At 39.8% G+C, this 22291-nt stretch overlaps 1 protein-coding gene across 2 annotated transcripts in view; it reads left to right on the forward strand.

Annotated features, from left to right (window-relative positions):
• The window catches only part of kirrel3b (kirre like nephrin family adhesion molecule 3b), a 219447-nt gene extending 207820 nt beyond the window's left edge, over positions 1–11627 (forward strand). Inside the window, exons 10-16 of one of the 2 annotated variants that reach the window (XM_053623572.1) lie at positions 732–832; positions 1480–1690; positions 4197–4304; positions 5966–6049; positions 6299–6408; positions 7044–7130; positions 11031–11627. In XM_053623572.1, the coding sequence (XP_053479547.1) occupies positions 732–832; positions 1480–1690; positions 4197–4304; positions 5966–6049; positions 6299–6408; positions 7044–7130; positions 11031–11483 (1154 nt within the window). In that variant the 3' untranslated portion in view covers positions 11484–11627. The remainder of the gene's footprint in view (positions 1–731; positions 833–1479; positions 1691–4196; positions 4305–5965; positions 6050–6298; positions 6409–7043; positions 7131–11030) is intronic. The other variant, XM_053623573.1, reaches the window with a different exon arrangement.
• The last annotated feature ends 10664 nt before the right edge of the window (positions 11628–22291 follow it).

The raw sequence follows: 22291 nt of genomic DNA on the forward strand, positions 1-22291 counted from the left end.
ATAGATTCACAGTTGAATTGGGGGGGGGGGGACCTCTGTTATTCCACTAGGGGGCAATATAGAGCAATAGACTCAGGGCCGGAAACAAGCTATTAACAAAAATGTGCTAACGATACGTAATTCTTCATTAGGAAACTAAATTAAAATAATTGACGCTGTAATCACGTCTTGTTCCAAATTAACTATTTTAAGGGGTTCACAGCAATTGGGTGTGAATACTTATGCAAATACAGCTTTTTTGTTTATTATTTATAAATAATTTTGCAAATTATATAGATTTTTTTCCTCCATGTCAATATCATTGACTATTTTGTGTAGATTCATGATGTATAATTCCAGTTAAGTTTATTTCACTTAAAAAAAATAGCAAAACCATGAATTTCACAGTTGGTTGTATGACAGATGAACATATTTAAGAGGTAATAAAGACATTTTAGAGGAGTGTTGTTTTTTTTTTTTTTGTCCTGCCAATCTGATATTGTGTGGCCTGTTTCTTAAATGACTTGTACACCCTTGTACTAGACATTTCTGCTTTCTCCACTCATCGTGATTCAGACTCAATACGCTCAAGGTGTATTTTTTGTGTGTTCCAGGCCACAACACATGTAAGTTATGGCACTCCAAACTCCAGAGAGTTTGAAAAAGCCAAGGTTTTGTTGTTGTCTGTGTTGATTGATTTATGCCTGGTGCTCTGCTGTATATATTGACATGTTTGCTGTTTGTACCTGCAGGGCCTCCGACTATCTCCAGCACCCAAACGCACCAGGCTCCTCATGGAGAGAAGGGCCAGATCAAGTGCTTCATCCGCAGCACCCCTCCTCCCGACCGCATCGTGAGTCCCTCTTTCCACTCTCTTTCAAAACTCTTCTCACTTTCTCACCGCTCTCAGATGCGCGTGGACTCTCTCGCCTCGTGTCTGTGGTGACTTCATTAGCTTCGACAGGCTTAGTCCAGTAATGTACAGCACACTGACGACTTACGATACACATAATAAATGAGATTGCGTCCTAAATCATTTGTTTTCACAGTGTGTGTTATAGTGGGAATTAAGCGAGGCCGGCTGATGTGCTTAAATTCTTATCTAATGCTTGTTTATTCTCCATTAGTGCACATTCGATTAAGATTTATGAAGCCTAGATAAACAGCCTCCTCTCAAGGCCAATTTTTGATTCATTACTCATCCTAAGTGTAACAGTCTGTGTGTGTATGTGTGTGTGTGTGTGTGTGTGTGTGTGTGTGTGTGTGTGTGTGGAGATACACATATACTCTATCCACTTACGTCCTCTCTGTTCTTGTATTATTGTGTTCAGGTTATAAAAAGCATATTAAATTAGAATAGCGTGTTTATATATGTGTAATAACTATGGTATAAGCTTCAGTTCAACAAACAGGGCCATGTTGTGTGTTATTTGAACTATTGTATTTCTTTTATTTGCAATCCATTCGTTTTCTTTTATTATTTATTGACATTTATTTCAGGCCTGGTCATGGAAGGAGACAGTCCTGGAGTCTGGTACATCCGGCCGCTACACAGTCGAGACGGTGAGCACCGAGGACGGTGTGCTGTCCACCCTGACCATGAGCAACATCGTCCCTGCTGACTTCCAGACCATCTACAACTGCACGGCCTGGAACAGCTTCGGCTCGGACACCGAAATCATCCGCCTCAAGGAACAAGGTGGGAGCCAAGGTTCGCCAAGTTCTACCTTCTCTTCTTCATGCTCTTCAGCTCACTGTTTTAGTATTAACATTTATTTAACCTTGTTTTTCTGCGTTAGATTTGTGTTAATTTGACCGGCAGCCTTCGAGGATAAAATTCCCGATAAAATAAGTTAATTTGTTTAATTATTTTTTTAAATACACAAAATGTATCATGGTAATAGTGTTGAAAATGTCGTGTTTTTTACTTTTAAAAAAATGCATTAATCTCCACCAGGACTATTAATTCGTGCTCGTTTTATGGAATGAATTTGTTTCAGCAGTGTGGAAATTTCATTTATCATTGTAATGTATTTATTATACAGTGCTCGGTGTCATTTTCTGCCAAAGCCACTTAACGACCACAACAACCTGGCGCCATTTTTTTTGCTCCATTTATGGCGCTTTCTGAAGGAATGCAATCTATTTGCCTCCAGAAAAGCAAACTGTGGTTTCAGCTCACTAGTTCTTAAATGAAAATGTATGGTTGTTTGTTCTTGAGAGACATTAAATAGACATTAATTGCAGAGAACGAGGCGATGGTGGGATTTGCTACACTAATTTGTTTAAAGCGGGAGGGTGTAATTAATGGTGCATAGGTGTTGCTCATTCTTCATTGTGGACTTTTTAAAATTATTATTATTATTATTATTATTATTATTATTATTTTTACTACTACTATTTATCGGGAACTACAGTTTAACAGCGTTAAAAAAAAACAAGTCATGATAGCAAAATGTTGGTGTTTTTAATTATCCACTAAAGCCAAAGTGTATGTTGGTGCTGCTTCCAAATTGCTGCGTTATTGTTACAATGACACCTGTCATTTAACGCAGCGTACAACCCAGGGCAATTTGAATCAGGAGTTGTAAAAGAAAGACAAAAAAAAAAAGAGGTGCAAGCTTCAATTGAAGCTGCTAAAAGAGAAAAACCTCCACAGAATAACAGTAACATGATAAAGGTGTAAGAACTAACATTTCTCACATGTAATCAACCTACAGCTGCAATCAAAATGATTCAACCCCCAGTGCAAATCAGGTTTATTGTCAACATTTACAGACTTTCATCTGTTTGCAATAAACAAATCAAACAAAAGCAATTGAAATAGATCAACACAACGAATGCTTCAAGTGGTTTCCCCAAATTCAACTGAAAATGCAACTTATAATGATTTCTCCTGTTTCAAAATTATTCATTCCCCTGAATAGAATCCCTCACAACAGCACAAATATGCACAACAGGTGTTGTCTCAAGCACACCTGATGCAACTAATCAATAGCTGGAAGCAGATTACTGAGAAGGCAGGTTGTGAAAAACCCTCGAGTGACTGCAAAAGACCTGCAGCAAGACTTGGTGGTAACAGGAACTGAGGTTTCAGTGAGCACAGTAAGGCGCGTACTAAACGCAGAAGGTTTCCATGCCAGAACTCCAAGATGTACACCACTACTGACCCAAAAGCACAAGAAAAGTCGTTCAAAATCATATAAACAAGCCACAGAAATTTGGGATTCTGTTCTGCGGAGCGATGAAACAAAACTGAAACTTTTCAGCACGATGGATCAGCGGTATGTCTGGAGGAAGAGGAATGAAGAAAGAACACTCTGTCCACAGTCAAGCATGGTGGTGGTTCGGTGATGCTCTGGGGCTGCTTTGCATCCTCTGGCACTGGAAACCTGCAGAGTGTGGAAGGCAAGATGGATTCATTCATGTATCAGGAAATCCTAGGAGAAAACTTCATGCCGTCTGTGAGGAAGCTGAAGCTTGGGAGTAATTGGACCTTCCAACAGGACAATGATCCCAAGCATACCTCAAATTCCACCAAGGCTTGGTTGCAGAAGAAGTCCTGGACGATTCTACAGGTCCATCACAGTCACCTGACTTGAAACCCATAGAAAATCTCTGGTGGGATTTGGTTGCAGCATGCAAACCCAAGAATATTACTGAACAGGAGGCCATTGCTCATGAGGAATGGGCTAAGATTCCTCAAGAACTCTGCTAGAAGCTGGTGTCTGGCTATGCATCCCGTTTGCAGCAGGTCATAACAGCAAAAGCGTGCTCTACTAAGTACTAAAGATGCTTTCCATGAAGGGGTTGAATAAATTTGAAACTGAAGAAGTCATTATAAGTTGCATTTTCAGTTGAATTTGGGGAAACCACTTGAAGCATTCGTTGTGTTGAACTATCTCAATTGCTTTTGTTTGATTTGTTCATCGCAAACAGCTGAAAATCTGTAAATTTTGACAATAAACCTGATTTGCACTGCACGTTGAATCATTTTGATTGCAACTGTAACTGTTTAGTGTCTGGTTGGTCTTTTCTTGATTCGCTCCAATCTTGGATTGATGCATTCATTTTAAACAACACAGCAGTGCTCAGTCTCTTTATGCTCACTTCTTTAGAAGTAAAAGCCAGGCTCTTTGCCACTGTGATTATTTGTTGGATTGACTCGGCTTGTTCATGCTGTGTTATTGTAGGCGGCTATCATTTGTTGTCCGCAGAGTCTCTGCCTGTGGCTGTGATTATCGGCGTGGCAGTGGGAGCTTTCGTCGCCTTCATCGTCCTCATCGGCACCATTGGGGCCTTCTGCTGCACACGCTCTCAGAGAAGTATGTGTCATATATAGCTCCGAGCTCTGTTCACCTTCCTCAGCAAGACAGAACAGTGTGTGAGGGTTCAAGTCATTTCACACGCTCCATGCTTTTTTTTTTTCATCGATCTCTCTTACTTTCATATTCGCCTTCTCTCCATCCCTTTATAAGACTCGATCACCCTACCATTCTCCAAAGCTCAGCAGCTCATCCAAGTTATTAAAGGAAAACTCCACCCTGAAACACATAGGATATATGGTTACAATAGTTACAATGCTGTGTAATACGAGAGAAAAAAAACTGTTCTTAAACATAAAGGATAAAAAGCTCAGGTTTCCATCCACATATTTTAATGCAAATTTTAGGATATAACATAAAAATAAAATAAAAAATGCTGGATGGAAATACCAGATGCCAATAAAATCTCCAAAATGCGCATAAAAAAACGAATGCTCTCAATCGAGGCGTTTAGTTTTTTTGTCCGATAAGAAAATATCCGCATAAACTACGATGGATGCCAAATAAATTCCCAGATGCGCATCAGAAAAGCCACGTAACTTTGCCTGAACGAATCATGCGATTGGATAATTGCCTCAGAAATGCATTTTTCTGTCGGAACTGGGATGCTGTAGGTCGCATAACCAGCAGACCGATCTTGTCGCACAGCATCTCAAATGTTGTTTTTGTCATTCTGAAATGCCTGAGCCAAAGTCTGTCATTGAAATGATTTGATGTAATTACCCTCCAGAACTGTCTCACACCATTCTGTTCCCAAATAACAGGCATCCGCCTCTGATCGCAAGATAACGTGAGGTTTGTGAGAGCATTTCGTCTGCTCTCTCTGAAGTGCAAGTCATTTATTAAATTGGGAAAAAGAGCCACAATGGCTTCCCCAGTTGCAACAACTTCCATTTGTATTGATACTTTGCACCAGTTTCCCCAGGAGTGACAATTTTGTTCTCTTGAACACATGGAATGGAAACGGTGCTTTACTCGCAAATGTTTTATGCGATATTCCAATTTTTTGCATATTATTTGATAAATTTGCAACTTGGATGGAAACATAGCTACTGTTTGCTCTGAAAATCAAAAGAGAAAGAGCTTCTTTTCTTACTCGCCATTGTCCCGTGGCGTTCCAGTGAACATCATATTAATGAGAAACCCAACGTAGTAGTAGTGAAGACGTTGGAGCAAATGCAATGCAGCTTGCTATATGATGCAGTTGCGATGAGTTACAGCAGAGTCTCGGCTCAGCTAGTTAGAAATCTACGACATGATGATCACCAGGGCATTAGCATGAATGTTTAAGATCTGCTTGAACAGAATGTACAGATGAAGCGGTGAAAGAGATCTGGACAGATTAAAGGATTGAAGTGCTGCTGCATCACTCTCTTTAGGCAGAGATGAAGGGCTGAATCCCACTGCCACCACTATCAGCAGGTAGTCGAACTGCATTGTGGGTACTGTAGCAAAAATGAAAACAGACCAACATATTATATAAGTGATTATTAAGAAGTAATTAGGTAATTTATTTCTAAAATTTAATATTCGAGTCATTCAGGGTGGATTTTTCATTTAAGAGCCCTTTTAAAAGATGATAAGGAAGCGAACGTATAGCTTGCAGGAAGTGTCATGGGAGGCGTTGCTAGCATTGAGCATGTTGTTGTTGTATACTGCAGAAGATGCTCACCTGGTTATGCCCTCCCTCCCTGCCTCGATCTGTGCTCAGCAGAGAGAACTTTCAAGCAAAATTAAAACCGAAAGTAAGCCGTCGTTACCGGACTGTCACCAATTAACACTACAAACAGTGCTACTGACGTGCGTCTGGACTGTGTTCTTGAGTTGTGGTGCACATTTGCTACACGCTACACGCTACTTTACTAACTATATCATGTTAGCATACAGATACAGAGACACAACCCAAGCATTGTGAAGTTGCATGAAAGAATTGCATACCTTTGACTTGGCTGAGCAATTGATATAGCATAGTAACACAAACATCTGTCTGTCAGACCTGAAAGGTGTCGTCTCAACCAAGAACGATATCCGAGTGGAGATTGTGCACAAAGACCACAATGCTGCACGGGAAAATGAGGACCATGCCGCCATGAAGCAACTGATGGTAAGTCTTGTCTTAGTTTCACAAAATTTTACCCTTCCCTGATTCACCCCAAACAAACGCACCAGCTCATTACGCCTTCTTCTGCCACGTCCACACATAACGAATGCTAATCATCTGCACCCCAACACTAATAACCCCCATCCAGAGCTAATGCTAATACCAAACCCATGAATAATGCATTGTGTGAGAGTGTGTGAGAAAGCCCTGATCGCCTGAAGCCCTATATTTAGCCTCCAGCCTGCCTCTCCCAGGAAGATGGCAACGCAGCCATAGAGATACCAATGATCAAGTGGCCTGGGGCCTTTTTTCCATAGCGCCTCTCGGAGAAATGCTGTCAAAACATACAATAGCACCCGCTTTTGAAAGCCCACTATGTGTTCTGCGCTTCCCTAAGGCCTTGCAAACGGCACCGAGATTCCACTTAGAGCTCAGGATGCAGTTATGCACAGGGCTAAGTCTGTGACACATTGACAATTCTTGGTGATGAGATGAAAAATATTCCCGATAAATTGACACGGCGTAATTTAAGGTTACTTGGCAATACCATTAAGTAAGTTGACACTGGATATAATAGGCGGTGGATGCAGGTTATATTTTAATACATCATGCTTGTGTGGTTGTGTTTATGCCCTCAGATTGAACGGGGAGAATTCCAGCAGGAGTCTGTTCTTAAGCAGCTGGAGGTCCTGCAGGAGGAGGAGAAAGAATACCAGCACATCAAGGTGAGCATCCGTAGGGGGTTGAGTTCCTCTTTGTGTCACTTTGTTGCCAGAATATAGGTTTGTCCAGTCCCAGATCCCAGATCCAAGAGCGAGCTGTTTATCCATCAGGTCTGTGAAGTCATTTTTGAAAAAGTAATAACATGTACAGTTCAGGGCAAAAAACAGCTGCATACCCTTAATACAAAATGAGAAATGGAATCAGAATCAAAATATAGAAACAGAAATTTAATCGAAATCAAAAAACATGGAATCAGAATTTGAATTCGAATCAAAATCCAGCATTAGAATCAGAATTTGGATTCAAATTAGAATTGGAATCAGCGTTCAGATTTAAAAACCAATATCCGAATCACAATTAAAATCAGAATTTCAATGAAAAAATCAGGATACAGAATCAGAATCTTTTCTGTACGAGGAATTCCTCTTCATGCTGCTTATATACACAACACGCACAATATGCAATACACAATGTTTACGCACAATTCACACAATGTACAATATGCGTTCTGCGTTTGTATTTCCCTCTCAAACCCATCACATCCCGGCGTGTTTATATTCCAGCTGCCAGTGGTAGCGATCAATTTTGTATTTATTAATGAACAACATATACAGTTTTTTTAAAATCTGTTTGTAGTTACATTTAATGATGTGGAAAGGGTTAGGGTTAGGGAAACAAGTTAGTTCCTGTTATCACTTATATTAGAGCGGTTATAACGAGCCGTTCCCTCACCTTCTGACCAGTTAGAATCAAGAATTCACGATCTTTCAATTCAAGTCATATGTTTTACATTTACATTTATTCATTTAGCAGATGTTTTCATCCAAAGCGACTTACAAATGAGGAAATATAAGCAAAGCGATATATCAAGCAGAGAACAATACACGTAGTGCTACCGTACAAGATCTTTTAATTGAGTTCTAGAAAAGCAAAGTGCGCAGAGTCGAGGTGTAAGAGCCAGAGTACGTTTTGTTTTTTGTTTTGTTTTTTAGAATAATGTGTGGTTTTAGGGGTTAGTTAGGGGTTCACGGAAGACGTGGGTCTTTAGCTTTTTTTTGAAGATAGTGACAGATTCTGCTGTCCGGATTGAGGTCGGAAGTTCATTCCATCCCTGAGGGACAGTTAGTGTGAAGGTTCTGGAAAGGGACCTTGAGTTTTAGATTAATGTCTTGTTACAGGACACACCCACATTCATTTTTGCATATTTGAATTGTTTGCTGTCGATAGATTGTCAAATAGACCTTTACCTTTACTTTGTCCGTGAGCGATTCAAGCAATCGTTCTTGTCTGTCTTTAATAACGAAACAAAACATAGATGGTTTACAACATTTTCTTCTTACTTATAAGTCGTATTTTATTTTGATCGCTTGATCTAAAAAAGTGCATTTACAGGATATAAAGCAAAAGAAAACAGTTTGCCAGTCTGGATGTGCTCAGTGAACACTGCCTAAGCAGGATAAATGTCCTGACTGCACGACCACCCGAGGAAAATTGTTTCTTCTGAAATGGAACTTTTTGTATTACTAGCCAAAGTTTTATTTCTATGAGGTTCATGGGGTGCAATAAAAGCCTCATCAGGATAGATGGTCTATGACTGGAACTGAGTGCCTTCTTTATATGAGTGGAATCTATGAAGAGCGGTTCTTATCGCTGCCTTATAAATATAAATCTCATCAATCTGATCCGTAAACACACTAAAAACAGGCTGTAATCAATGTCCATCAGTCATATTACTACTGAATAGCTATAATAGACATGTAAAATATCAAGTCATTTTCTATGATGTTGTGTATTCTAGATGGCTGAACTGTCCTGGGTTTATTCTCTTTATATATCGTATGAATTGTCAGCAGCTCTGGTGGCTGCTATATCATATTTTCATTCATTTCCCCTGGGATTTAGCCTCTGTGGTTGTGTGTGTATATAAGTGAAGGAGCAGAGAGACTTTAAGACAGAATGACACACACACACACACACACACACACACACACACACATACACACACACACACACACACACACACGCCTACCTTTTTGTCTGATAAATCCCTCCTTGGGTTGTCATAGCAGAGTCATCTGGGAGTGATTATTTTCCCTCCCATGGGTTCTTGCCCCTCCACACACACACACACACACACACACACACACACACAGCCGCTTGGCAACTTAGCAACCGGGCGCAGTAGTTCCACAGCTCTCTGATTACACCTTTTCAGTGTATTTGGAAAGAGACCATTTTCAGACCAATTAAAGTCAATGGTATACAGAGTAACAGTACCTGTTGCACTTATTTGTGCTGCCAGGGTGTGAAATATCGAGAGCTGATAAATTAGCAAGGAAGGAATATCATTCTTGCTTTCCTTATTGTTTTAACATTACTATGGAAGTAAGTTTCAGGACATCAAGCCAGACAAATATCTACTGCTCCCCCTGTGCTGTCTGATTGCTTATTTCACTTGCCAGGTTATTATTATGTCAAGCATCAGGGCGATTTTAGACACCCACTGCCACATATTCTTTTTCTTTATTTCATCATTTTATAAAACAAAAATGACAACAAATTTTACTAGACCTACTAGGAATTTTTTGAGAACGCTTATACTTCCAAAGATCCCTTGGAAGAATAAGAATGTCATCATAGTTGCTACATTTTTAGAAGAAAAAAAAAAAAAAAACATTTCTGAGGAGTTGGATGATAATGATTTTTGCTACTTGGAAGCTTTTTTTAAAGGTTCCCAGAACTACTGTTTTAAAGAGATTTCCTTTCAGGATTTAGTGAAAATAAATTGATTGAAAATGATTTAGTGTTCATATATTCTGTGGGAGGATGGCTTAGTGGTTAGCATGTTTGCCTTGCAGCTCCAGGGTTGGGGGTTTGAATGTTCTCCCTGTGCTTCAGGGGTTTCCTCAGGGTACTCTGGTTTCCTTCCCCAGTCCAAAGACATGTGTTGTAGGCATGTCCAAATTGTCCGTAGTGTGTGAATGTGTGTGCGACTGTGTTCTGTGATGGGCTGCCCCCGTCCAGGATGTCCCAAGTTCCCTGGGATAGGCTCCAGGCTCTCAGTGGATAAATGGATAGATGGATGGATATTCAGTGGGAAGCATTTCTGTCTCACAGCCCCAAGTTCCCTGGTTCATTCAATCCTGGTCAGTCAGGTTACTCTCTGTGTGGAGTTTCTCATGCTCTCTATGTTCCTTGTGGGTTTCATCCAGGTCCTCTGGTTTCGTCCCACCTCTCATACACCTGCCAGTAGGTGTACCGGTGACTCAAAATGACCATTACCATTGTGAATGAGTGTGTGATTTTGTATGTATGATGCTCTGTGTTGGACTGGCATCCCATCCAACATGTATCCCCATGTTCCTGGGATAGGCTCCAGATCCACTACAGCCCTGACCAGAATAAAATAATAACTAATTAAAGATGAATGAATGAATATATGTAAAGCTTAGTATGTATTAGCTTTTTCTTTATCCTCTCATTTACATTCAGTAACCACTTATACTGGGTCATGGTGGATCCAGAGTGTATCCTGGGAACACTGGGAGTAAGTTGAGAATACTTCTTGGATGGGATGCAGAAAACAACTTTATACTTTTAGGTTTTGCTACTCTACACAAAACCTTGCCACGGTCAAGATTGTGGCAATAATAAACTAGCATAAATGGATGATTAATGGTTTTAGCTTTGAAAATAGTGTCTCTACTTGGAAATGTGTCTGAAAGAGAAATGTTTTATGTGGGGTTCTACAGTACTTGTTCTCTTCCAGGGATGAATTGGAAAAATGTTCCCCTAGAGAGATGAACTCAAATGTTGTACACACTTATTTCAGTGCTTTATTTGTAAGAAATCACTGATGAATTAATGTTTTGTTTTCTTCTCCATGTTTCTTTCTCATCCAGGATCCCACCAACGGCTACTACAGCGTGAACACCTTCAAGGAGCACCATGGGACCCCCACCATCACGCTAGCTGGCACCCACAACAACACCGAAATGCGGCGTGAAACCTCCACGGGCAAGCAGCGAGTTCCCACAGGCATGTCCTTCACCAACATCTACTCAACCATTGGTGGTGCGCCCAACCCTCGTTTGTATGAGTACGGCGGGCGCTTCGTCCTGGGCACAGGCAGCAGCTCCATCGAGCTGTGTGAGCGTGAGCTGCAGCAGCGTGCCTCCCTCAGCGATTCGGGTTCCTTCATGGACACGCAGTGCGACAGCAGTGCCAGCAGCTATGCGCACTTCGACAAGGACAGCAAGGCCTCGGCGTCATCCTCATCACACCACTCACACTCGTCCTCGCAGAATTCAGACCTGACGCGACCCCTGCAGAAGCGCATGCAGACTCATGTGTGATGATGTCTGCAAATGATGTCAGCAAGCAGATCAAGCACACAAGCTCTCTTTTTCTTACTCTTTTTCTCTCTGTAATGTCATCATAAAAACCTCGTATAACGCAGCTTGGGAAAAGTCTTTGTGGTCACAGATCCAAATGCAGACAAGTCAAAAAACCTTGAACTGAAAAGGAGCACCTTCAGTGTAGTACTAGTGAGAAACGTCTCAGCTACTGTACAGAATGCCGAAACAGGATGAAACCATGCTGACAAAAAAATGACAAAACACATGCAATGTGTGGACAAGCAGATCATAAAAGAATGGAGGTCTACAGAACATGAACAGACTCTACAGTGCTGTTGACACCTCCAGTCCATGATACTTTTGGCAGCATCAGAAAGACATCATCCTGATTCTCTTGTCTTCTCTTGCTCTCTTGTACAGTAGACCTGTCTAAGTGAGTGTGTATTATTTGACAGTAACTCTTTTTTCCCTTTCCCCACAGCTATGAATTTTACTTCTGTGTGGATGGAAACTTATAAAAAAAAAAGAAACAAAAAAAAAAAAAACGAGTTTGCCAACAGGCTTAATCACTGTCAGTCGATATAGTTGGATTCCAGTCCTCCTGGATCCCAGAGATATATAGCTCTCGGACATTCTGAGAATATCTGTACATTATTCTTTTTTTTATTATTATTATTATTTCCTTGCTGTCTTTTGTCAGTCCGTATATTTTCTTCTCTCTTTCTCAATTGTTGACTTTGCTAACCTTAACGAGGACTTACAAATGGATGATTTGATCTTTTCTAACTAAGATTATTTGAAATGCACAGGATGTTTTGGCCATAAAGTGGGAACGATGCAAATTTGTTCGCCACTCTGTTCATGAAAGAATGCTCAGACCGTGTGTGACGTGACACGGATTTGGTCCTCATACAAACCAGTGACACGATTTAAATGCTAATTACCTTTCTGTGGCTTTTAAGTCTTAGTATATAGTCACATTGTTTACACTGACTGAATGAGATTGACGGCTGAAAACCCCCGGACGGAGGGAAAACATTCCATCTGCTCTCCACAGCCTCCAGACTGCATCGCAGTACACCTGATCACTGTTTTAAGTGAACTGTCTGCACACTGAGATGTACCATTGAGACTCTGATTTCATTCGAAATTTGTTTGTACGATGTTTACTCTTTTTTTTTTTTTTTTCTTCAGTTGAGAGCACTTAAAGTTCCTTCTGATTACCCAAACAAGCACCTGTATGGATACACTGTACAAAAAAAGAGCCAAAAGCAGAGCAGGAAGTTGTACAGAGCTGCACAATGCATGATGCATGCCAGGTGCAGACTGAGGCAAGCAGGTGCTGTTTGGTACGATTACAACCTCATCTACATGATATGTATATGTATTACACACATTGTTTTGCCTGCAAGGTTTGAGTGGAGGAAATTCCAGGTTTCTGATAAGGCAAGGACACCAGATAAGGATACACAGGATACCAGGCTTCGCTTTTTGTCAGCCGGCTCAACTTGCGTGCAGTGTGAGAACTGAGATTAAACATGACATAAAGTGATAGCTACTAGGGGTTGGACAAGTTGTCGACCAGTAATTAATGAAAAAAAAAAAAAGTAGTCAACGAGTCACCTTTTCCATAGTTAAAACAAAAAGGGATTCAAGACATCAATATTTTAGGCTGTTTTATTAGTGCAGAGAACGCATCAAACTGCACTTGACTAGACATAACCACAATTAAAAGCCGTACACATGTGACAGATGACAATTTCAGAAGAGAACTTCAGTGATTCTTTAGGCTTCAGTACATGGCTAACAATGAAAATAAACATAACAGTGCCATGAATGTCCCAAACGATAAAAGCTGTGTATCATTTTACATTATTTAAAGACTAATTCTTAAAATGCACTTGTGTGGACAAATGGGTGGCTCAGTTGAAGTAGTTGATTCTGAAACTGAGAGTGCACAGCGTGGAAGCTTATGTCCATCAAAAGAAGCCTATTGCTATAGCTCAATGACCGGCCTTCTTTCTATGTAGGATGCGATGTCTATAGCAGCCACTGGGAGGCTTTTCCAAGCCGATGACCAGGGAGTGTACACTTTGACCCCAGTAGCATCTGAAAAGGACTCAGGACCAGCCTTTAAACATTCAGAGTTGCGTTGGATAACGATGTGCAACCTGCGGCTCTGACAACACTCCCTTACAATGCTGATCATGAAAGAATTCATTATGCCACAGTGATGGATTGTGGGAGGAGTTCCTCATAGGGAAAATAATAATAAAACAGTTCTGTACTTACCTCTACATTTGAAAGCAAAGAAAAGAAAAGAAGACTTCCCAGCATAGTCTTAAACAATGTTCTGTTGAATTGGTTTCCTCTAGTCTGAAATATTTTCAGTACATTTTTAACTAAAGTACATTTAATCTACTTCATGTACCATCTGTCTTGGTGTTTTTCCACCACCCCAACTATTCGACATCTCCCCAAAATAGCAACTAGTAAATGTGCTAGTCATCAAGTCAACTAATATATGCAACCCCTAGTAGCTAGATATTTCAGTGTGGAAAAGCTAAGGACATTTGTTGCTGACCACATTATGTACCAACCTCCTGCCCAATCTATACCATTCACATTCCAAATGTTAGCATTGCTACAGTGCCCATGCATACAATTCATTAGGTGTGGGAACAGTCAAAGCTGATGTAGCTGCAATTACAAAACCGTTTACTTTAAAAGGTGATACGAGACAGTGATGAATAGTACAACGATTAAATATATTTGTGTTTACTCCAGTCATCACTATAAAACTCCTTGCTCCATAACAGCACAATCAAGACATTGTTATAGGTAATGATTCTAAATCAAGTTCACAATGTATAGAAAGCTGAGATTTTAATGCATCTCTATAGAGACTGTGAAAGAATATGGAGCTGGTAGGATGTGGGCTTGCAATTATAAGTATGTTGCACATAACAGTTAGCTAGTGTGGATTAAAAATGCTGGTTAAAATGGAAGCAAATCTGCTTCAGAGACTCAGCCTGTGTGAATTGAAATTCAGACGGCATCTTATAAAACATTCACAAGAGTGTACATCGTCTGTGCAGTTTGTGAAACACGTTGATGCAAAGCTTCCCTGTTGCAGAACAACTTTTCAGTGGAGTAATAACTAGTTCTGATTATTTTGTCGTTATTTAACAATGTGGAGGTATAGAACGTTCAGAGCTCAACTTTAGTACTGGAGTCCAGAGCAGTTTGGTAATTTCTTTCCTTTAATACATCAACTCAACCTGGTAATTAACGGATTAGTTGAATCCGTTATGTTTATGCAGGGAAATCGACAAACTGTGCTGGATTTAGTTTTTGTATTCTGGGTTTCCACGGCTGGAATTGTCCATCTCATGGCCTTGGGGTCGATACTGTAGGGCCACAGCCTATTTTTGAGTGAATCAAACCAAGCACTTGAAAAATATTGAAGCAGAACCGATTAACATGTTGAAACATACTGGATATAGTTAACTAAACATGAACCATTATGACTTCTGTAGAAGATCATCTCTTGCTGCCACTTTATGTAAATTATTTACTCGAATTATCATAAACTTTCATAGATTTACCATTCCTGGTCTGATTAGTGAAGTGACATGGCTCTGTTTTTGGCAAGCGAAATTGGCCAGAGAAGTTGCATGTATACCCATGCTCTAAACTCTTATAACTCTATACTCTTATAACCTTTGAGTTCCTCAAAGGTTCCTTTGGATAGTTATGGATATTTACTTCCTAGGGTAATACTTATTCACAGAGGGCTAAAGCAAAGGCAGTTAAGGTTCTAGATTTGTATTTGCTACCAAGAGTGTCTAGAGCTTGGAGGTCATGGTTTGCTTTCAGTAGAAGATGATGATAGATAATGAACTGTTTCCAAAAACACATTTTCCATTGCTCAATTAAATATATAAAACATTGATATGACTTTTATTGGTCTATCTCCCAGCGTGCCATTGTGAAGTGCATTGTTCTAATGGCTCTAGCGTGCAATTCACCATCTGTGAATAAGTCATGAAAGACTTATGAATGACATGTTAGAAACTTATTTTAAATCATTACAGTTTGGAGTTCTTTTTGTCATATATCTATCTCCTACAACAAATCAAATTATTCATCAGATAGTGAACCAAACTATTGATCAGATCATCCATTTACTTTCTTTTTAATCCTCCAATGGTTTCGCTCCATTGGAATAAATCCAATTACTGAGTGATAGATTTTCAACCCACATCTCAGCCAGTCCAGGATTTTATTCTGCTCCATTTCCCAACATACCAATTAGTTAATTAAAGCCTGTAAATGCTTGATCAAAGTGTTTCACCATCAATTATCCAGATGCTATGTTTTATAAGCAGCTTAAAACTCTGACTGAACCTTTGCAGGTAGGTCAGGTGTGTTCTCTGTGGTCTACGTGTACACCATTGCTGTAACAATCTGAGTCATTCCTCTTCTCCACTAACAAACCCATCATTAGGAGGAAGGAGAAGACTGTATCCTGCTTATTAGACCATGTAAAACACCAGCTGGCATATTCTCTATTCTAACACCATTGCTCAGCTCATGAAGATCCTAATAATAACATAGCGGGGGGGAGGGGGGAGGAGGAAACAGACATGTACAGTGCATGATTTACATCAGCATTTACCGTAAGACTACTGTAGAAGTGTCATTTAAGTCAAATCAGCATTCAGGGTGCAGATGAGTTATAAGACATCATGAACACTTTACATAGCATTATATTTGCATTTCTGTAAGCTTTCATACATGAGTGCTGTTGACTGGGTCTAATTTTACAAATGGATTGGTGCCCACTGCAAGGCTTAAACACAACAAGCCTGTTTCACTGCTGATAATACAGCTCACAGCTTCCCATGTGCTGTATACAAATCCCTAATGCTTTCTGTATATAATTTACTGTTATTTACCTTTCTTCTTTAGTTAGTTTGGATATTAGAAGGCAAAATCTAAATCGAAATGTCATTGACACTGTACAGACAATCACTTCTTTTTTTTTCGTAGTTTCATAAAAGAAAGTGGAGAAGGTGGATCCGGATACTCCTAATAAGAGACATTTACGGATAATTTCCCCATGAATTTCTTTTTCCACGTTCTTTACACAAACAATTACTGTAACTCAGATGTTTTTACTGTAACTCAGATGAAAATTGTGCTTATATTAAACCATTAATTATGATTTAACCTGGATTAGGAGCACATGAATTCTATCAGTTTTTTTTTCTTTTCCTGCATACACGGTGTACAGTGTTCTTGGATACTGAAAACTGTGGATTTATTAGCTATGTACACCATTTTATCTTCACAAATCTGTGAAGTTTGAAGCATTACATGTAGTTGCAGTGTTTAAGGAGTGCTTGTTTTAACCAAGCTGGAGTTGAATTTCCCCCCAGACTGACCATTTACAGATATTTCCCTCTTTTTTCCCCTTTATGATGGTTTCTTTTTCATTATTCATACATTTTAGAATTATATATATTTGAAAACTCATTACTGTACCTCACATGGTTTTACAACTCCTAACTCTCCACAGGGCAAAGGGCAAAGGGCAGGCTTAGCAGTTGTAGCGTTTCCAAATAATGAATCCATATAAAATTTCTATATGTAATCGCTTTAGGCATTTTGTATCAGATCAGGTTTGGGATATCTGCTCCTCAATTCCAACAATGTGTTCAGTAGTAAACGACACAGCAAATCCAGAGCTATTTTTGAATTGTTCCTCCTTTCTTTAAAGTTACTGAAAAAATTGTTCATGCTGTTCATCGCAATGCCCTTGAATAGAGCATAACGGCATGCGATGTGGTGAGCATTTTGCACCATATGGAACTGCTTAAACATCATGGCAGAAAATACCTATGGAACTAACTATAATAGAACAGAGCAACCGGATTACAGAGCTGATCTACAGATTTGTTTGAATAGTTTGTGTATATGTACCTTGCTTATCACACAATGCCAGTGAGTTTAATCCTGTCCAAATGGGCACTGGGTGATTATATATACTTGTCCAAGTCACACAGTCAGATATGGATGGTGAAGGTTAAAGCTCTGACATGGGGAAAATGGGCTGGAAAATGGGCTGGATGTGGCTTAGATGTCCTCTCCATTCCTTTTTGGAAATATTATCCCAGCCAGTGAGCGTACCGAGTGATAAATTGCTTGAAATCTGTCCTGTAGCACCATAATGTCTGTTCCATGCTTTGCTATCATGATGAGCCACTGAAGCTGACGAGCGAGATGCAGACACAGATCATACACTTGACTGGCTAGCTCTATTTCAGGTAATTTCTCTTTCCGGCACCTATATTGCGTCAGTGAGTTGTGTTCTGGCAAACTGTTGAACTCAGGAAACAGAATGTGTAAATCAGAGATTGTTGATTGTAAAGCTAGGTTTACACTGCATGATTTTTGGACTGATTTTGTACATGAATTCTCTGGTCACAGGTGGAAATCAGCGGTCTTACAATGCTTGCTCACTAGTGACCTGTTTAGTGCCATTGCAATCAGAAAGAGCCGAGAACTAAGTTCTGGCAATCTTAGATTAAGATCAGAGTGTGAGTGCTACAATTGCTTCTACAATTGGCAAAAACAGGCTTCTGCAAATGTAATACCTGTCCAATGATCATACGAATTAAACTACCTTCACACTGTATATTTTTTGGCCCAATTTTACTCTTGCAGACAAAAACAAAACACATCGTAAAAGATTTCTTTGGTTGTGAGCTGAGATTGGTGGTCTTAGACTATGTAATGTGACGTGTTCATTGGTGGCCAATATAATGCCACTGCAACCAAAGGCAGCCAACAAGAAAGTGTCACTGCTGCTGTGACACTCATGAAAGATCCACCAGTAGGAGGATGGCAAAGGATTATGTGAAAATCAGAGAAAGGTACAGATTGTGGTGATTGATGACGCAAGCAGAACGTAGTACATCATTTTCTTTAATCAGAATTCTATAAGAGGTCTATAATTAGAGGATCTTCATCATATAAATCTTGAAGAACATTATTACATAGAGTGTTATACAGTACATTCCAGCCAAGATTGTACTGGGATCATCACATACAATGTAACAAAAAATTAATTAAATAAATATATATATATATATTTTATGAAAGCCTTGCTATCAAGGCTTTCTTGTCTTGGCCTTGTGTTCCCTGCTCTCCACACAATACACACAAAACCATGAATTTCAGAATATCTCTGGGCATAGTGTAATTGCCAAGGGCATTTCTTCAGCTTTTTTTCTCTTTTTTTTTTTTTTTTTTTGTCTTTTACGAATCAATATCTCGTTAGTCTTTTAATAACATGCTACAGTAATGAAAATGATGTATACATTGAAGTTGCAAAAATCAATATTTAGGGCTGCAAAAAAAAGGTTATATACCGTCATGTCATGGAGGTTTGAAAACAAAGGGTTTAACCACTATTTTCCTCCAGTGGTTCTGTATATCCATCAAACCTATAAGCCAATGTGTTTTACCTGTAATGGTCTGTGATCCTATGATGCTATTGCTCTGTATATTTGAGAAAGAAAAATGAAAGATTGAAAAAAAAAAAACCTAACCTTATTGTGGTTCTTGTGTGTGTCAGCATGTCTGTTAAAGTAAAGCACCTCCCATTTTGTAAATAGAAAAAATAAGCAGAAAGACAGAAACAGGTGATCAAAGCAGTGCTTGCCCATTTTCTGTATCCATCTCTCTCAATGTCTCTCTCTCTCTCTCTCTCGCTACATATATATACATATACATATACAGTATCTCACAAAAGTGAGTACACCCCTCACATTTTTGTAAATATTTGATTATATCTCTTCATATGACAACACTGAAGAAATGACACTTTGCTACAATGTAAAGTAGTGAGTGTACAGCTTGTGTAACAGTGTAAATTTGCTGTCCCCTCAAAATAACTCAACACACAGCCATTAATGTCTAAACCGCTGGCAACAAAAGTGAGTACACCCCTAAGTGAAAATGTCCAAATTGGGCCCAATTAGCCATTTTCCCTGCCCGGTGTCATGTGACTTGTTAGTGTTACAAGGTCTCAGGTGTGAATGGGGAGCAGGTGTGTTAAATTTGGTGTCATCGCTCTCACACTCCCTCATACTGGTCACTTGAAGTTCAATATGGCACCTCATTGCAAAGAACTCTCTGAGGATCTGAAAAAAGAATTGTTGCTCTACATAAAGATGGCCTAGGCTATAAGAAGATTGCCAAGACCCTGACACTGAGCTGCAGCACAGTGGCCAAGACCATACAGCAGTTTAACAGGACAGGTTCCACTAAGAACAGGCCTTGCCATGGTCGACCAAAGAAGTTGAGTGCATGCACAGCGTCATGTCCAGAGGTTGTCTTTGGGAAATAGATGTATGAGTGCTGCCAGCATTGCTGCAGAGGTTGAAGGGGTGGGGGGTCAGCCTGTCAGTTCTCAGAGCATACGCCGCACACTGCATCAAATTGGTCTGCATGGCTGTCGTGCCAGAAGAAAGCCTCTTCTAAAGATGATGCACAAGAAAGCCCGCAAACTGTTTGCTGAAGACAAGCAGACTAAGGACATGGATTACTGGAACCATGTCCTGTGATCTGATGAGACCAAGATAAACTTATTTGGTTCAGATGGTGTCAAGAGTGTGTGGCGGCAACCAGGTGAGGAGTACAAAGACAAGTGTGTCTTGCCTACAGTCAAGCATGGTGATGGGAGTGTCATGGTCTGGGGCTGCATGAGTGCTGCCGGCACTGGGGAGCTACAGTTCATTGAGGGAACCATGAATGCTAACGTGTACTGTGACATACTGAAGCAGAGCAAGATCCCCTCTGTTCGGAGACTGGGCCGCAGGGCAGTATTCCAGCATGATAATGACAAACACACTTCCAAGACGACCACTGCCTTGCTAAAGAAGCTGAGGGTAAAGGTGATGGACTAAACCCTATTGAGTATCTGTGGGGCATCCTCAAATGGAAGGTGGAGGAACACAAGGTCTCTAACATCCACCAGCTCCGTGATGTCATCATGGAGGAGTGGAAGAGGACTCCAGTGGCAACATGTGAAGCTCTGGTGAACTCCATGCCCAAGAGGGTTAAGGCAGTGCTGGAAAATAATGCTGGCCACACAAAATATTGACACTTTGGGCCCAATTTGGACATTTTCACTTAGAGGTGTACTCACTTTTGTTGCCAGCGGTTTAGACATTAATGGCTGTGTGTTGAGTTACTTTTGAGGGGACAGCAAATTTACACTGTTACACAAGCTGTACACTCACTACTTTACATTGTACAGTAGCAAAGTGTCATTTCTTCAGTGTTGTCACATGAAAAGATATAATCAAAATAATCACATCAAAAATGTGAGGGGGATACTCACGTTTGTGAGATATATATATATATATATATCACAAACGTGAGTATCCCCCTCACATTTTTGATGTGATTATTTTGATTACTTTGTCCTAATGAAGGACATTTCTCCAAAATGTCCTGTTTCTCTGGAAAATGTGTGTACTATTCCTAACTTTAACTACATCTTCTACATTAAAGTATTCTTTCTGACATCTTTGAGTAATCCCCTCTTTACCATGTCTCTGACATTTGCCTCTTCATGGTTGTGCAATATTCTGTCCAATTTTAAAAAATAAATTTAATGGTGCTCTGCAGGATGTTCAAAGTTTGGGATATTTATTTATTTATTTATTTATTCATTCATCCATTTTCCATGTCACTTATTCTACACATCACCGTAAGGGAGCCTTGAGCCTATCCCAGGGTACTCGGGGCACCCTGAACGGGGTGCCAACCAATCACAGGGCACAATAACACATACACACCCATTCGTTCATAAATTATTTTTAACGATCAAACCTGGGTTGCTATTACTCAGAACTTGTTTTGATAATTCCTTGCTCTTCATGATATGATAAAGTTTGTTTAATCTAAAGCTGAATCTGAGTTAGATTCCTGTTCTTGGTGGACAGGAGTGGAACTCAACGTGCTCTTTCTGGGTTTTTATTTCTGTTGAATTCATTCCCTTCAGGGTTTGATATGTAAATGGTCTGCACTTATATAGCACTTTTATCCAAAGCGCTTTACACTATGTCTCACACACTCTCACTCACTCACTCTCTCACACACTCTCTCACACACACACACACACACACTTACTTCCTGGGCCAGGAATCGAACCGCCAACCCTACGATCAGTGGACAATCCGCTCTGCCACCTGAGCCATAGATGCCCGATATGCTGTGCATTCTAAGATGTTTTTCTCCCTACCATGGTTGTAAAGAGTGATTATTTGAGTTATTGTAGCCTTCCTGTTAGCTTGAACTAGTCTACTGCATTTACTGTATGTCCATGGTGTTGATGTGCAAACTATAAAGAATGCTGTGCATGAAAATCCCAGTATATTAGCAGTTATATAAAATACTCAAACTAGCACCAACACTCAAACCACCATGGACATTCATTAATTCACTCAAACCACAGTCAAAGACACTGAAATCACACTTTCCCCTATGTTTGATGTGGACATTAAGTAAAACTCCTGACTTGTATCGGCATGATTTTATGCATTGCCCTACTGCAACATAATATGTGATACATAATCTGTGCGTATACTCGATGGTTTATTTGATAAAACCTACACCAGATGATAATAAATAATGTAAAAATATTTATTTAATATGCAAGCCTAATAAAAAATGACTGTACTGTATATACTGCACCTCTACAGCTTAGCTTGCCGCTATGAATTTTA

Source organism: Ictalurus furcatus, chromosome 4 (assembly GCF_023375685.1).
Source record: "Ictalurus furcatus strain D&B chromosome 4, Billie_1.0, whole genome shotgun sequence".
NCBI classification, from domain to species: Eukaryota; Metazoa; Chordata; class Actinopteri; order Siluriformes; family Ictaluridae; genus Ictalurus; species Ictalurus furcatus.